The 16491-nt window shown below is 50.7% G+C and overlaps 1 protein-coding gene across 5 annotated transcripts in view; it reads left to right on the plus strand.

Moving 5' to 3' along the window:
• The window catches only part of TBC1D14 (TBC1 domain family member 14), a 111520-nt gene that overhangs the window by 42408 nt on the left and 52621 nt on the right, over window positions 1-16491 (plus strand). For all 5 annotated transcript variants that reach the window (XM_043573034.1, XM_043573033.1, XM_043573031.1 and 2 more), the window contains one exon: window positions 7274-7394. In XM_043573034.1, the coding sequence (XP_043428969.1) occupies window positions 7274-7394 (121 nt within the window). The remainder of the gene's footprint in view (window positions 1-7273; window positions 7395-16491) is intronic.

Below are 16491 nucleotides of genomic sequence, written 5' to 3' on the forward strand. Positions count from 1 at the left end.
CCCAGGTGCGGCTCCGTACGGTTTCACTTCTCTTTTCTAAGTGTTTATTTGTACCAGTGCAGCATCACTGGCCGTTTCACTTGCTCTCCAGCTTTTTGTTGGTTAGGGCACTTGCCACCCGACACAGCAGGGGCTCCTGGCACTCGCCACCTAGCCTTACTAGGGACGGGCAGAAAAATCGGGCACTGTTTTGGGGTTTGATAAAACCTTCCTGATTTGGAAGATGGGGGTGGGGGTGGTGCAGAAGCACTAATTTTCTCTTTTTCTGTTTTTTAGTCATCTCTACACCCGGCATGGGGTTGGAACATACCACCCCCGAGATAAGAGTTGCACGCCCCACCGACTGAGCCAGCCAGGCACCCCTCGCTTCCTTTCTTATGGGCAGAAATCCCTAATTTAGCAACGGCCTCTTTATATATGAACTTTTTTCTTCCTTTTTTTTTTTTTTTTTAAAGTTCATTTATTTTTGAGAGAGGGAGTGTGTGTGAGCAGGGGAGGGGCAGAGACAGAGGGAGAAAGAGAGAACTCCAAGCAGGTTCCACACCGTCAGTGCAGAGCCCGACATGGGGCTCAGACTCACAAACTGTGAGATCACGACCTGAGCCAAAACCCGAGTTGGATGCTTAACCGTCTGAGCCACCCAGGCGCCCCTGTTAACTTTCTCCAATAGGCGATGCGCTTGCACGGTACAAAATCCAGAAAGTGCAGTAGAGTGTGTGGTGAAGAGTTTTGTTTCTGCACCGTGCCACCGGGTAAGCCGTCGCAGGAGCACAGAATGCCATTGCCGTCTTCTCCCAGAGGTAGTCTGTGCTGGTACAAGCAACGCAGGTGCACGTACTGTGCGGCCTGCTTTACGCTGTTACGCGCTTCGCTTTTTGCCTTTAACGACGAATAGTTGTTGGTCCTTCAAAAAAAAATGGCCCTGACCCCCTTTTTTTAAAAAAAGGCTTGATTTATTTAAGTAATCTCTACACCCAGTGTGGGCTCGAACTCATGACCCCCAAGATCGGGAATCACATGCTCTACCGACAGAGCCAGCCAGGCTATCCCCTGACCCTTCTTACTGATGTATATGGACACGTCGTGAACCCCTGGGTAGTTTTCGGTCTTTTTTGACACTTTGAAGAACACTCCGTCCCAGCTGGCGCATTTCGGCGCAATGACACGCACATTTGTCATGTGTTCAGCAGCCTGTGTGGCTGGTGGCCCGTCCTGGGCGGTGAGGGCCTGACCCCTCTGTCAGGAGGCGTGGGGCGTTCAGGTCTCCAGGTTGTATGTTTCCCCACTCGCCCCGCTTTGGCCCTTGTCACATGTCCTGCCTGGGAAGTATAAGCACTATAAGCCACATGATAAGGCACTGGACAAGCCTGGCGAAGGAAGGATCCTGTGGCTTATAGTGTGGGGGAGTCGGAGGAAAGGGAGCACCGGTCAGAGACTGCATAAAGCCGTGCCCGACTGGTCTTGGTGATGAGCAGTCCTGATAGTCCATTTCGTCCCAGTTACCTGTGTCCGTGCCTGATCTTGCCCCTGCTACTGATGGTGCCCCTCACTTGTGGGTGGCACTCCACAGCAGGCAGGAGAGCTGGCAGGCAGAAATTAACACGCCATTGTTTTTAGCGTTACTTTGTCATGGGTGTCCCATGTCTCTTCCTCTGAGTTGTTAACCTATTGAAATGAAAAGAATGATTGTTCCAGCCAGGGGGAGATGCCCCATTCAAACCCTGGCTCCCTTTTCCTGCCCAAGGGTCTTTTCTTTTGCTTCCTGCAGGCTCTTAGGATTATTCTTTTCCCTTGTAGTTGGGCGTGGCTTAGTCACGGACAGCCCCAAAGTGTATTTCCGGAGGCCTCTTCAGCATTGTTGGAAAATGTGTCCGGATAGGATAGGCATTATCAACAGATCCCTGGTGGGGCCAGCCCCTGCTGGGTCACCTTCCCTCAACCCACCATTCCTGTAAACCTCGCCTCTCATCTGCCCCCCTGTCTAATGCCTTTAGGGTGCAGAGCGTTAGCTCAGCTGAAGGGGATTGAGCTGGAGGACAGTGCTGTCAGTCCCCTAATGGAGAAACGCCACGTGGTGATGATGGTGACAACAGCTGCTGTTGTCGTGAACGTGAACCGAGTGTGTGTGATACAGTAGGCCAGGCCTGTGAGGTCCTCGCCTTGTTTGACCCTTGAAACGCGCCTGGGGGGCAAGCCCTCACGTCTCCTCTTTCAGGAGCACTTTGAGGGTTGGGGGAACAACATGTGTGCCATGGTGCCACAAACAGGTGGAAGCCATTGAAGGGATTTGGGGGACAGGGCTGGTGCCATCCATCTGTGCCCACTGTGTGGCGGAGAGATTTCTGGAGCATCATGGTAGATGCAGCGGGAGTTCTGCAGGGGCCCAGGGCTTGATGGATCCTGGTCCTGCGCTCCAGGGACACCTGAAGAAAGGGTGGGGCAAGCACACTGGGGGGTGGGGGTGGGGTGGGGTGACAGGCTGTGTGCCTGCCCGGATGTGTGCGCGGCCCCGAATGACCCGAAGAGGGGCCAGACCCTTGCCAAATCAGGTGAGAGCTTTGGAGCTAACCTGGGGAGAGACTGAGGGTTTCCGAGCAAGTAAGACCGCCTCCTGTGGTGCCGCCCTCAGAAAAATTCAGTGCATGAATGAGAGATCTCCGCTCGGGCCGCCTGCCTGCGGGGGTGCTCCTGGGACGAGGCTCAGGAGGGATTGTGAGGCTCAGGAGGGATTATAAGGCCCTCGTCAGCCTCTTAGAAGTGGGGTTCACCTCGTTTGTGGACAAGTCCTCAGTGCTTCCCCTTCAGCCATTACTCCTCCCGCCGGCTGCAGGATGTGAGCGGGCATCCTGGAGGAAGGGGGCTGGTCAGGAGGAAAGCCGTGCCCGCCCCCACGTGGGTGCCTGTGGGTGAGAGGTGCGGGTGGGTGGGGCAGGCTTCAGCATCCGGAGCCCGGGTGGCTCTCAGGGAACCCCGATGCCAACAGCTTTGGTTAGACCGTGTCATTGTGCCCTGCGGATTGAGGACCCACTGGTGGTTTATTGGCCCTTGCTGATTTGATTCCCTTCCGGCTCAGGTGAGAGTCTGGCCCATTTTGGTGCTGTTTCTGCCCTTCAGAGACTGGATTGAGGTCGACAGCTGAGGTCCTTGATGCTGCCAGTAGAGTGAATGCTTCTTCCTTCGCAAAGGATTCTAGCCCTGGGGCAAAGGGCCCTCTACTGGGGATGCAAAACAAAGGGAGTCTCCATGACTGGTTCTGCGTCCGGCTTGGAACAGTGCTCCGGGCACTGCCCTCAGCCTTCGTGCACAGCCGCTGGCTGCCCCCCAGGAGGGCTCTGGCCTGGGAGCAGATTGTGGTGTTCTGTTCCGCCCCTCCTCCCTCCTCTCCCAGCAACCCCTCACCGCGTCCCCCCCACCCCCATCTTCCATGGCCCCTTCTTTCAGGGCATTCTCTTAACCCTGCTCAGAGCTTATCTCTGTTTAGTTCTTAGTCCTGGGCCTTGATTTGTCTGGACTTGCCCTTCACCTGGAGCGTGTGTGGAAGCTTGCACTTAGGCATCACTGCCGCCCTCGGAGGTGGTTCACTCCACGGGCCCCAGGTTGGAGGGTGATGGGCTGAGGTCCCATTCTGCCTCCTCATAGCTCTGCACCTGCCTCCCCTGCACATGCGGCTGCCCCGTTTGTATAGAGCGCCTCCTGCGTGCTGGATAGAATTCTGGAGATGCAGAGGTGACTCTGCCCTGCCCCCCCAGCAGCCCGCACCCCTAGAGACAGGTGTGTGGAGAGAGGGTGTGCACCCGACAGGCACAGAGCAGCAGGGTGGGTGCTGTGGAAATAGCTTCCGTGGGAGCCCAGGCCTGGGGGTTGGACGGGCGGCAGCCGGTCTGGGTCGGCTTTGCAGAGTGAGTCCAGAGGTTCTGCAGAACCAGGACGGACGGGAGTACTTCCCGAAGATGGTGGTGGGACAGGTGGATTTGAGGAAGCTTGAATCAAGCAGTCCCTGTGTTCTGCCCCCTGGTGAGGTGTCACAGATACTGGCTATGGCCACTGTCTACTCCACTACATGAGAGCGCTTAGGCTGTCTGAGGGCCAGGGCTTCTGCTAACTCGCTATGGCACAGGGCTCGTGAAGGGACAGCCTGAGGGATCCACGGCTGTGTCTTCCCAAGGGTGCCTCTGGGTTAGGAGGACTGCACAGGGTTAAAGGGAACCGTCAGGGCTACTGGGCTCTCCCTGCCCCATCTGAGTTCTCTCACTGCACCTGCCCGGGAGTGGGGTTTGGTCACATGATGGGAGGAGGCAGGTCCTCGGTTCCATCTGGCCTCCTGGGCCCAACAGCCAGATCCATGCCAGCCTTCCGATGACCCACCGACCTGAAAGGGGAGCAAGAGGCACCTGTTACCTGTGCCAGTGACACACACAGCTGAAGCTAGGGAGGGATTCCTGTTCGTTCCGAGGTCCTCAGCTCTCATCCACAAAAAATAATACAGCCAAAGATGCCTTTGATAAGTCATGGTCTGTCATGAGTCATGATTTTGGTAAGTTTCATCTGCACTACATTTGTACAGATTTACATCGTTGTCCAGTGGACGGAAAAACCAATGTTTCTGTTCCTCTTGCCCCTGCTGGCCCCGTCTCTGTGACCAGGACCACATTTACATTCCGCCTCCCGGAGCACAGATGCCCAGTCGCTTCTGTGGGATTCTCTATTCTGTTCCTTGTCCCTCTAGACCCTCACTGACACGCATCCCTCCACAATAGGGTTGAGGTTCATCAGGAGGTGTAGCCCTCACTCCTGTCCCCTCCCCTTCCAGGTGCATTGGGGTTCCTCACCGTTAGTCCCAGTCCCCTTCTCCAGAGGCAACTCCTCTTTAGCAAAATGTCAGCTGTTAGTGAACCGAATTCTGGATGCCCCAGCTCTTAGTATCCTTCTGGGTGCCTGACATTTTAGCTCGGTTTGAACCGTGTGTGTTTCACCAATGGCTGTCTTAGGTGGTACACAGGCTGGGCCTGGGGATAGCCCAGAGTTTCTTTCTTTTTTTTTAACCAAAGTTTCTTTCTTATAAAGGTATGTATAGAATTGCCTTGGGCTATGAAACGGTTTCTGAAATGGATTCTATTGTAACCACAACAGAAGAGAATACAGCGAGACCATTTGTTTCCTTTTCTGACAGTTTTCATAACTTTATTTTTTTAATGCTTTATTTATTTTTGAGAGCGAGTGCGTGTGCACAAGTAGGGGAGGGGCAGAGAGAGAGGGAGACTTCACGTTGACCGCAGGGAGCCTGACATGGGACTCCCACGAACTGCGAGATCATGACCTGAGCCGAAGCTGGACGCTCACCTGATGAGCCACCCAGGCGCCCCATGACTCTATTTTGATATGATCTTAAATGTATTGAAAAGTTTCAAGAAAAACACAGGGAACTTCCATGCATTCTTTACTTCGATACGCTCTGTGTTTCACTCACTGTCCTGTGAGTGTGGAATATGTGCCATATAAGCAAGTAAGTATTTCTTCGAAGCATTAAGAGAATCAGCTGGAGATACCATGCCTGTCTCCCCCTCAATATATCTGTATATCCCCTAAGAACAAGAGCATTCTCTCACATAACCACCGACCGTGCAGTTGTAAGGTTGGGAAATGCAACATCAACCCTGTGCTGTTTCTCAGTCCGCGGTCCGCATTCACATTTTGTTGGTTGTTTCAGGGATCTTCTCTGATTGATTGTCTGCCTGCCTCCCTCCATCCATATGGTGTGCTGTTCTGGGCACATCGGAGCCACGGGCCTGTGCTGTCTCCTCTGACATTGGGAATGCGGCTTTGAGCACTTGCCCCAGGAGGGTTGCCTTTGTAATTAACACGTAATCTGTGGGAGATACTTTCAAGCCCTGTGGAAACCCTCTTCCTCCTGCAGCTGTCAGCTACCAGGTTCCCCCCCATCCCTCCTCTCCTGCCTCGTCAGTCTTCCTGTGCTTGTTCAGGACATTTTTCCCTCCTCCTCCTCTTGTTTGTATCCATGTGGGTGCTTGGATTTTTGTTTCATTGAAGCGACTATAGTCCCTTGCTCTCATCATTTATCTTGATGGTTAGATTGCTCCAGATGTAGCCAGTGGGAGCCCTTGTTTCAAGCTGGCTGCCGTTCCCTTCAGATGTGTCCCCCTATATTTCTTTCAGCACTTTCTTACTTTCTAGCACATGAGCTAGATGCGGGTTCATCTTCTACTATCCAGTGAGCCCTGGAAACCATTTGTTTTGAATGAATGGGCCTTCCAGAACGTGGTTTATTTTGTACTACCGTTTGGGATTTATTTGTGTTATTTGGGACCTGTTCACATGTTGTTGGGACGGAAGACCTTGGACTCTCTCTTGAGTGGCTTTCTTTTCATTATATGTGGAGACTATAAATAGGCAATATAAATTTACCTTATAGATAATTAATTTTAAGTAGGCTCCGTGCGCAAGGTGGGGCTCAAACTCACAACCCCAATATTGAGAGGTGTGTGCTCCACCAACTGAGCCAACCAGGTGCCCCCCATAGGTAATTTAAACTGAGCTAGAGGTTAATTATTAAAGCAGCTCTGACTTAATATAATTTCTTTTTTATTTTTTTAAAGGTTATTTATTTTGAGAGACAGAGAGAGGAAGGGGCATGAGCAGGAGAGGGTCAGAGAAAGGAAGAGAGAATCCCAAGCAGGCTCCATGCTGTTAGCACAGAGCCCAACATGGGGCTCTGTCTCACGAACCGTGAGATCGTGACCTGAGCCAAAATCCAGAGTTGGACACTGAGCTGACTGAGCCCCCCTGGGCGCCCCTAGCAGCTCTTATTTCTTAAGCACTGATTGTGTACCTGTAATTCTAATTCCCGCAAAGACCCTTGTTAAACATAAGGAAACAAGCTTAGAAAGGTTAATGTACTGGTCAGAGTTACACAGCTAGTGTTGAGGCCAAGTTTCAATTCAGTTCGGTCTGACTTTAAAGGTCACTTTTGTTACAGACTTTGTTATAGTATGAGGTGTTTCCTTACTTTAAGTTATAGAATTTGTACCTGTAACTGTGGAACAACAAAAAACTTATTTGTGGCTTAAGGGCTTTTTCCTTGCTGCGTAATTCTGTGTCTTACGTGAAAAATCACATCTGAAGAATTAAAGCTTGTGGTTCATCACATTGTTGTCTCAAAGGAAAGTCTATTTGTGTTCATTCAAGAGTGACTCGTTGTCCTGGTATTTTTGTAAATGCCCAGAAGTTTCCTAACCCTCTTATTTTCTTCCTGTAGGAATTTGCTTGCTAGAAAACAGAATGCAAGACTTGACAGACAGAATGACTTGGGATGGAAGTTATTTGGAAAAGTACCACTCCGAGAGAATGCTCAGAAAGATTCAAAGAAAATACAAAAGGTATACAAGATACAAAAACACAGAAACATGTTATTAGCATGTATTTATGAACCTTGTAAAAATGGCCTTTATTGAGGCTTTGAAATTGGAAAACTGTGTTAATCTGCATGCCAAGTTCCTAAAATGTAAGTCTGTCTTCAGAATGTTGATGACTTTAACCTTTTTCATTTCCTGTAGCTCACAGCATGCGTATAGGAAAGAGATAGCGGGGCTCTAGATCTTTATAACCCAATTTGATCAGTTTTTCCAGCAAGAGTTGTAAATGTGTTTGTTGTCAGAGGTGTGTCAATGATGTTTGATACTAAAGCGTTCTTGCCCTCTGATCCCATGGGTTTCTTGGAGCTCAATCCTTCCGGTGCTGATTTGGCCAGGAATGCGAGGGCCATTGTTCACCCAGGCCGTAGGATGATCCCCTTCCCCTTGCTGGCTCACAGGCTGCCTACTTGTCTGAGGTGGGGAGGGCACGGGGTTCAGAGGCCAGGCCAGGCCTGTGGCGTCTCATCACCGCCAGGCTGCCTCCGTCCCCGAGCAGGGGGCGATGCCAGCGGCTGGAGACATGTGCTTGTCTTTGCAAAGAAGGTTCGTGCCCAGACTCAGCGGGGCCAGGGGCCTCTGTGGCCTTGGAAGCTCTGACTGTGACAGCCCGCGTCTTCTCCAGGGCTCCGAGTCCCAGCCATCCTCACCTCTGCCGTTTGCCGGTGCTGTGACACTGTCCCCGGCAGGCCGACCCCTCCAGCCTCGGTTTTGTATCCATTGGCAGTTGCTTAGTAAATACTTTTTTTCTCTAAACGTTTATTTATTTTTGAGAGCGAGAGAGACTGAGCGCGCAGGGCGGGGGCAGAGAGAGAGGGAGACATAGAATCCGAAGCAGGCTCCAGGCTCTGAGCTGTCAGCACAGAGCCTGACAAGGGGCTCGAACCCACGAACCATGAGTTCATGACCTGAGCCGAAGTCAGACGCTTCACCGACAGACCCCCCCCCCCCCCCGCCCCAGGCGCCCCTGCTAAATATTTTGGAGGACCTAGTGAGTGCCGGGCCTCGTGCGTGGCCCTGGGCTTACAGAGCTCACACAGCACCGTGCTGGAGAGCACCCCTCTGGTGAGGAGAGGACTCCAGGGCGGGTATGGAAAGGAACAGGACGGGTGTGCGTGGGGGCAGGGGCGCGGCCTGCTGGGCAAGGCTGCACACGAGGTTGAGGTCAAAGGTGTGACGGAGTTATTAACAACAGGGATCACGAGCGATTGTTGTGTGCTGGTTTCAGATGAGTCAGCACTTGGGTGTCTGGTTCATTTAAAACTCGTAACAGGCTTCTCAAGAAGGTACTATTACCGTCCTCATTTCACGGAAGGAGCACTTAGACAGGCTCAGTGACTTGGGCAGGGCCGGAACCCAGCCCCAGGGCCCTCGCTGCTCCTCTGCCTCGGCAGGGAAGGGGCCGCAGGCGGTGGGGGCGGCCTGTGCTAAGGGGCAGTGGCAGCCCGGGCCCAGGGAGCAGCGAGAGGGGCTGTCTGTGGGGCCTGCGTGAGGTGATGTCCCTGGAGGGTTTTACGCGTGTGAGCCGTGATGGCGTCACCCTGGCAAGAATGTGGCTCCTGGACTGGTCCAGAGGAGGGGAAGTGGGGCTGGCCCGGAGTGGCGCTTGCGCGGTTGCAGAGGACGGCCCCTTTGAGTATTAAACGTGTTAGGTACAGCGGTGCGGCGTGTGGGGCGAGGCGGGGAGCACATCCCGGGGCTCTGGCCCCAGCCACGCGGTGGATGCGCGCCTATTTCATTTTGTGAAAGCCTCGGCAAACTAAATTTGTTCTGAATGTCGTCTGACGTTCCCCAGAGCAGTCGTCTGGACCCAGGAGGCTCGCAAAGTACTTCGGTGTTGGAATTCATTTTTATGGGTTGTTACATTTGGATTCTGAAGCGCTCCTTGCGTAGGCTTATTACAATAGCACACAATTAAAAATTCGAGGAGTCTGTGTGCAAAGCTCTGCCGTAAATTTCTTAGAAACGAAATGGCCAAGCTGTTTAAGAATTTTTAAAGAGATCCACACTTTGAAAAAAGTAACCATTATCCTAGGGAGATTTTCCCGTGACTCTTCCTGTCACTCACATCATGTTTGAATTTCTTTGTTTTCTTTGTCGTACTTTTTTTTTTTTTTTTAAAGGTGGACATGGATTATGTTTTGAACCTAAAGGATTTCTGTGAACTGGAGTGACTAGGTCCACTAATTATGTGGCAACCCAATACCGCAGGGACGAGGACCGTCTGGCTTCAACCATCAATAATAAAGGATGTAATTGTACCGGCAAGGGTCATACAATCCTGCCCGTGTCCTGTGTGCTCGTGCTTTGTGTCTCTGGCCCTCCCGCCCCGGGCTGGCCAGGCCTCACAGGGATCCAGGGCCGGGTACCTGCTGTCGTGGGGGTACAGCAGCTGGCGGCTGCCACAGATGTCCACCCACACGCTTTGTCGCGGCCTTCAAAGCTCAGCCTGGTCCGGCTCTCCGCCCACACGCTTTAGAGAGCCCAGAGCCGGCGCCGACTGCCGAGGCCCGTGATGCCAGACGGTGCCAGGTGTAGGAAACTCCGGTTCCTCCTCCCCTTCTCTTTGGAATGTTTTTATTACCGGAGAGAAGCGCCACCGCGTAGTGCTGTAAGACCATAGACTTTGGAGGCAGACTGTCAGAGTCCGTATCCCAGCCCGGCCACTGTTTGGCTGTGTGGGCAAGTCCCTTAACCTCCTGAGCCCCATTTTCGTCCTCTCGGAAATTTGGAGAATAACCGGACCAGCCTCGGAGGGGTGAGGACGAAATGTGTGAATGTACCTCCGGTGCTCAGAACGGTATTGAATGTCGTAGGTGCTGGAGAGCGTTTACTGTTATTGTCGTCTCTTTCCTGGGACAAGTCCACCTTGAACAACAGGAAACAGGACACCGTGTGGGAGGGTGAGCCTGAGGCCTCCGCAGGTCCCTTCACTCGCGTGCGTAGACACCGCACCGTGTTGAGGCCAGGTCTTGCGCCGGGAGCACACAAGCCCTTGGGCCGGCGTGCCTCAAGGCATCCTGGTGGAGCCCGGGGGACAGGTGTGTACGCCCACCAAGATCGCTGCGCTTGCAGACTTGGGTCTGATTTCCAGCATCCCCTCTTCTTATCCGTATAACTGTGGGCAGTTACTTCTTGGTTTTCTCATCTGCAGAATGGGCACTGTGGTTCCTCCTCACGGGGTTGTTATAAATTAAGAGATGATGTACGTGGACCGTTTTTGTCCCAGGAGTGGCCCAGAGTGAGCACTTGAGGAGTGGCTGTTGTGACGTTTAATTCAGAAAGAGGTCCAGCGAGTGGTCAGGGCTGCTTGTGGTTTGCCCCGGGGCACGTGGGACACACGTGACTTCGTTGTAACTGGGCCAAATTCCCTTCGCTAGAGCCTGACACAGACATAGCTGCCATTTTTAGGAAATGTTGAAATGTTACTTTCAGTTATCTTTTCAAACTTCAGAAGGATTTTGAAAAGTCATTGTCTCTCAGCTTACATTATGATTTCTAAGTAGGGGAACAAAAATGACCAAGGATAGCTACGAGAATCACACTAAACCAGTGTTTCTCAAAGCATGGTGCCCGGGGGGGACATGATCATCATCTGGGCGTTTGTTAGAAACACGAGTTCTCCGGCCTTCCCCCCACAGACCCGCTGAAGAAACTGGGGCTGGGGCACAGCAAGTGCCCACCAGCTGTGGCAACCGCCGGAGAACTGGAGAGGCCCCGAGAATAAAGCCAGGAGAAGGGATCCGAAGATAGCTGCCTTCGGGCCTCCCGTCATTGGGTGTGTGCCCGGCCAGATTGGCCCCCTGGGCAGTGCTGGGCCAGTGTATCCTTTGCTTTGCGGATAAAGAGGGACCTTCCTCCTTGGCTTCCATGGTCCTTTGTTCCACATGTTTGAGCCACCGTGGGGGTCCTTCCTGGAATTACAGTGAAGGGCAAGACTTCCTTGGCCTCCGCCTTGCTTGGAACTCGCTTGCCTTAGATCAGGCAAAAACAGATTGGAGCAGAGTAACTGTAGGTAGTCGCAGCTGTGATAAGCGTCGTGCAATTTCTGCACCACTGGTTTTTCAAGTGACTGCCGGTTCCCCGGTCCAAGGGGCGTTCCTCAGCCCTTGTCTCATCTGCCTCTCCCCTGCTCCTTGGGAGCCTTTCTGACCTTGACTTCAAGGTCACCACATTCTCCCTCCTTTGCAGTTTTCCCCACTGGCTGCCCACCAGATAGTAGAGTCCCCCTCAGGTGCTGCTCTGTCCATGGCCACCCAGGAGGAGATCTCAGCAGGACTCCAGGCTTTAAATATCGTGCCTCCACTGACAGCTCCCACCTTCGTTCCCTGCGGGGCCTCTTCCCTGAACTTCCGAGTCTAGCTGCCTGCTGGGTGCTCCACTGGATGTCTGACAGCCACCTGGCTAACAAGTCCGGGCTATACTCTTTCTGTGTCCTGTCTTGTTGGGCCTCTTCTCCTTGCATCTTGCCCCATTTTGGAAAATGATAGACTTCGCCTTCTTTTTCAGGTCTAAACTTGACAGTTGTTCTTGACCTCTCTCCTCTCTCTCCTCTCACCCCTCCTCCCGTCTGACTGCCGTTTTGCTGATGTTGGCGCTCTGTTGGCGCGGCCGGCTTTGAGGGCTGTGACCTGCTGGGGGTTCAGATGATCTGGTGCAGTCAGCCTGGTGCGACACGGATGTGCTTTACTGTCCCCCAGTTGCTTGAGCTGTTGGAAATGGGGACTGCACACATCTGGGGACGCTTTAGAGCAAAGTTTGTGAGTCTTTTAGACGTAACAGTGGGGATACAGACTTGAGGCATCAGCACCATTGTCGGGAAATGTCCTGTCTGGGCTCCGAGGCAGCTACTGACAGGCAGGGATTACAGTGAGGGGTACGGTGTGTGGGCTTTAGCGTCCTGGATAAAAGATGTCATGTGAGCAAAGAAGCATACACGTATTTGGGCTTGTATCACCTGGAACATCTTGGATGGCCTTCTGGAATTTCAAGTCAGCTCTTAGATGTTAAAGAGAGAATCCCAGAAGAAGGCAGATCCAGAACGGCTTAAAGTGATATCCCTTCTCCTCTCCTCTGGGTTCTGTGAAGTCTGGGTAGTCAGAAAAACCTACATCATCCCAAACTGCAGAGAAGATAAGGCTGGATGGTCCGTGCAGGTGACGGGTGATGGGCCTACAGATCAGTCTAAAACGACAGTGAGAAAACCTCCTTCATTTGCAGCATCCCTTATGCCCTTGGAAAGTAGGTTCGAGGCAGTTTGCAAACGTGAGCAGGTCTCAGTTCTGCGTACGGAGGAAGTGTGCTCTAACCTGTCTCTTCTGACGAATGCAGCTGTGAAACTTGAACATATACATAGAGCAGCCTTTTCAGCATTCTGAAAAGTAAACCGTGGCAGGTGGATCGGGGAAGAGGGCCACAATTCACAGTACTGCTGAATTGATTGACTTTACCCCCGCTGAGATTGATTTTCCCCCCTCGGAGATTCCCCACCCTGAACTCAAGGTATCCTAAAACCCAGAGACGAGTGTTAATGTGGACAGAGAGAGCACTAAGAAAGGCTGTCTAGTTCTGGATGAGGAGTGGGTACTCTAACACTCAGAGTGCAGAGACCCTACTTTTCATTTTTTCCTTTTCTCTGCTTTCTCACATCCCATCCCCCACTCAGTTTCTTGGCAGTAGAAACTGGCCGGCAGGCGCCTGAAACTCTCAGTAAGGGAACCTGATTACAGGAAACTGTTCCCAGGAGGTGGGGCAAACCCCTGATGCCCTGTTCTCTCTCCTCCTACCCTTGGCCCAAGGTGCACACAGATGTGGGAGGTGTGTGGTTAGAGAACCCAGAAAAGGGGCCACCCAGGGAATTAGCAAGTTCTAGGGACATCGTAGAGAGGAGGAGTTCGGGAAAGTGACCTTTGAGGTTGTTATGAACTCCTGGGCTGACCCCCAAGTTGTAGATGCATGGATCCGACTCTACCTGGCAACTGTGGACTTTGAGAACTGAACTTTGGAATAGACCAGCACACAGGTCCCACACTGGCCACTGGGCGGTGCACGTGTGGGGTATAGCCAACAGGCGCTGGAAAGGCTTTGGCAAGTCAGCTGACTCTGGATCCGGTTGGAATGTGGGAGTGGAATCCAACCAGGTCAACTGCCTATTAAAACAGAAATACGAACATTCTCCAGAGGGTTTGGACAAGACCCAGAGTCTTGTAATGCAATAGTCAAGATGTCTAGAATGCCATTCCGACGTCCTCAGCATATCAACAACTAGGAAAATCTGCTCCCCCTTTGGAAAGACAGTTAATACACATTACTGCCAAGGTAGCACACTTGTTGGGATTATCCAGCAAAGACTTTAAAGTAGCCATTGTGAAAATACTCCAATCAATCAATCAATCAATCAATAAGAGGGGAACATTCTTGAAATAGGAAGGTAGAAAGTGTCAGTAAAGAATTTGAAAATAGAAGGAGGAACTGTGTAGAACTTTTGAATGAAAAATACAGGAACTGAAATGAACTAACTGGATAGGCTCAGTAGCAGGATGAAGGTAGTAAAGGAAAGAGGAGTAAACGCTGAGATAGATCCACAGACTTGATTCCATCTGAACAGTACAGAGGAAAAAGGGGGAAAAGAAGAGAGTCTTAGAGGCACGTGGGGTGGTACTAAAGGGTCTAACCTTTGTGCTGTTGGTGTTTCAGAAGGAGAGGAGAAACATGGGGTGCAGAGAAAAATTTTGGACTAAATAATGGCTTAGGGTGTCCTAAATCTGACAAAAGAGATAAACCTACAGATTTGGGGAGAGGGGGGTTCAGTGAACTCCAGACAGGAGAAAGCCACGGAAGCCCGTGCCCAGGCATGTCGTAACCAAATTGCTGAAAAATAAAGGCAAAAAGTCTGGGGGCGCCTGGGTGGCTCAGTCAGTTGAGCATCCGACTTCGGCTCAGGTCATGATCTCACGGTTCATGAGTTCGAGCCCCGCATCGGGCTCTGTGCTGACAGCTCAGAGCCTGGAGCCTGCTTTGGATTCTGTGTCTCCTTTCCTCTCTGCCCATTCTGTGCTCACGCTCTCTGTCTCTCTCTCTCAAAATAAATAAATATTAAAGAAAAAAAAAGATAAAAAAGTCTTACAAGCAGCCAGAGGAAATGTAGTACCGGAGAAGAAGAGCCATCGGTCCCAAATCCCATACTGGGCACAAATACCCTGCGGGAATGAGGGTGGGATAAAGCAAATGAAGGCAAAGTAGGGGATTTGTTGCCGGCAGATCTAAGTGAATTGCTACAGGAAGTTTTTCAGATGGGAGGGTCATTGCACCGGAAGGAGACTTGGAACATCCCTTGGAACGTTCAGAAGAAGAGCTGGATGTGGGGGTCTAGGTAGGCGCGATAGACCGCCGTTCTCCTAGTGAGCTCTTTGAAATGTGTTTGAGTGAGAGCAAGAACTATAACGTTGTCTGGGTTTTCAGTGTCTGTAGATACAGTAGGGGATACGGTGGTAAGATTGTAAAAAATGAGATATGCATGATAATCCCTAGATCAACCACCAAGCTATACAGAGAGTTAAAAACACCATAAATTAAAATGGAGTTCTAAAAAGAGTTTAAAAAATGAAATCAAGGCAGGAAAGAGGAAATAGAGGTAGGAAAAATCTAGATAAGATGATAAATGGAAGCATGTCAGTCATTATGTTCCTATAAATGGTTTGAATGCACCAGTTGTATGTCTGAATACCCAATCCTGACAGGTTGTCAGGACGGATGAAAAAAAGTGAAAAGGACCCAAATATGTGTTGTCCACGGGAAAGTCACTTCAAATATAAAATACGTAGGCTAAACTGAATGGATGGGAAAGGTATACCGTGAAAACACTAATCAGAACGAAGACGGAGTAGAGAGACTAACATCAGAAAAAGTACACTTCAGAGCAAAGAAGGTTCCCAGCGACCAGGCAGGACGTTCCCCAGTGAAGACAGAATGATTCCGAACGTGTGTGCACCGGCGGCAGCTGCAGAATGCGTGATGCAGAGACAGGCAGATCTGAGACAGGTGCACAAATCCTCTGTCATTACTGGCACGTCGACCCTCCTGTCTAGACAGTGATTGATAGGCCGTTGAGAGAATCAGCCAGGACACTGAAGGACTGACCGACGTTTGTTGAACACGCCAGCCCCCCGTGAGAGCACAGCGCACATTTTTGACAAGCGTGCACACGACATTCACCAAGAGAGACCGTAACCTGGGTTGAAAAAGAAACCATAAATCTGAAAGGATTACAGTTATACAAAACGTGTTCTCTAACCACAGTGGAATCAGATCGTAAAGCAGTGACACACAGATAGCAAGAACCTTCCCAAAAGCTTGGAAATTAAATAAGAAACACACCTAAACAAATCATGGGACAATGAGGAAGTCACAAAGAGTTAGAAGAAGAAGAAAAAAAAAGGAAATGTTTTGAACGAAAATAGAACATCTAAAACTTTGTGGGATATGATGCTTAGAGGGAAATTTATAGCACTAAAACGCTTATTAGAAAAGAAAGTTCTCGCATCAGTAATCTGATTTTCTACTTTAAAAACCGTAAAAGGAGCAAATAAACTCAAAGCAAGCAAAAGGGAGGAAGTAATAAACATAAGAATAGAAATCAGTGAAATCGAAAACCAAAAAATAATAGTGAAACCAAAAGGAGGTTCTTTGAAATGATGAACAAAATTGATCAAACTGATAAAATTGACAGGTGAAGCAAATCACCACAACAAGTGAGAAAGGGGACATGACTACAGACCCTCCCTTGCAGAGATTAAAACGATAATGAGAATGCATGGATGATTCCACACTCATAAACTTGGTAACTTAGACGAAATGGGCCATTTCTTTGAAAATCACAAATTGCCAGAACTCATCTAGGATGAATAGATGACCTGAATCATCCCCTGATTATTAAAGAAATGGAAATTGTAGTGAAAAACCTTCTAAACAAGAAATCTCCAAGCCCAGAGAGTTTCATCGGTGAATTCTACCGATATTTAAAGAAAAATAACACCAATTTTAGAGAGACTACCTCCTGACTCCC

This window comes from Prionailurus bengalensis, chromosome B1 (assembly GCF_016509475.1).
Source record: "Prionailurus bengalensis isolate Pbe53 chromosome B1, Fcat_Pben_1.1_paternal_pri, whole genome shotgun sequence".
NCBI classification, from domain to species: domain Eukaryota; kingdom Metazoa; phylum Chordata; class Mammalia; order Carnivora; family Felidae; genus Prionailurus; species Prionailurus bengalensis.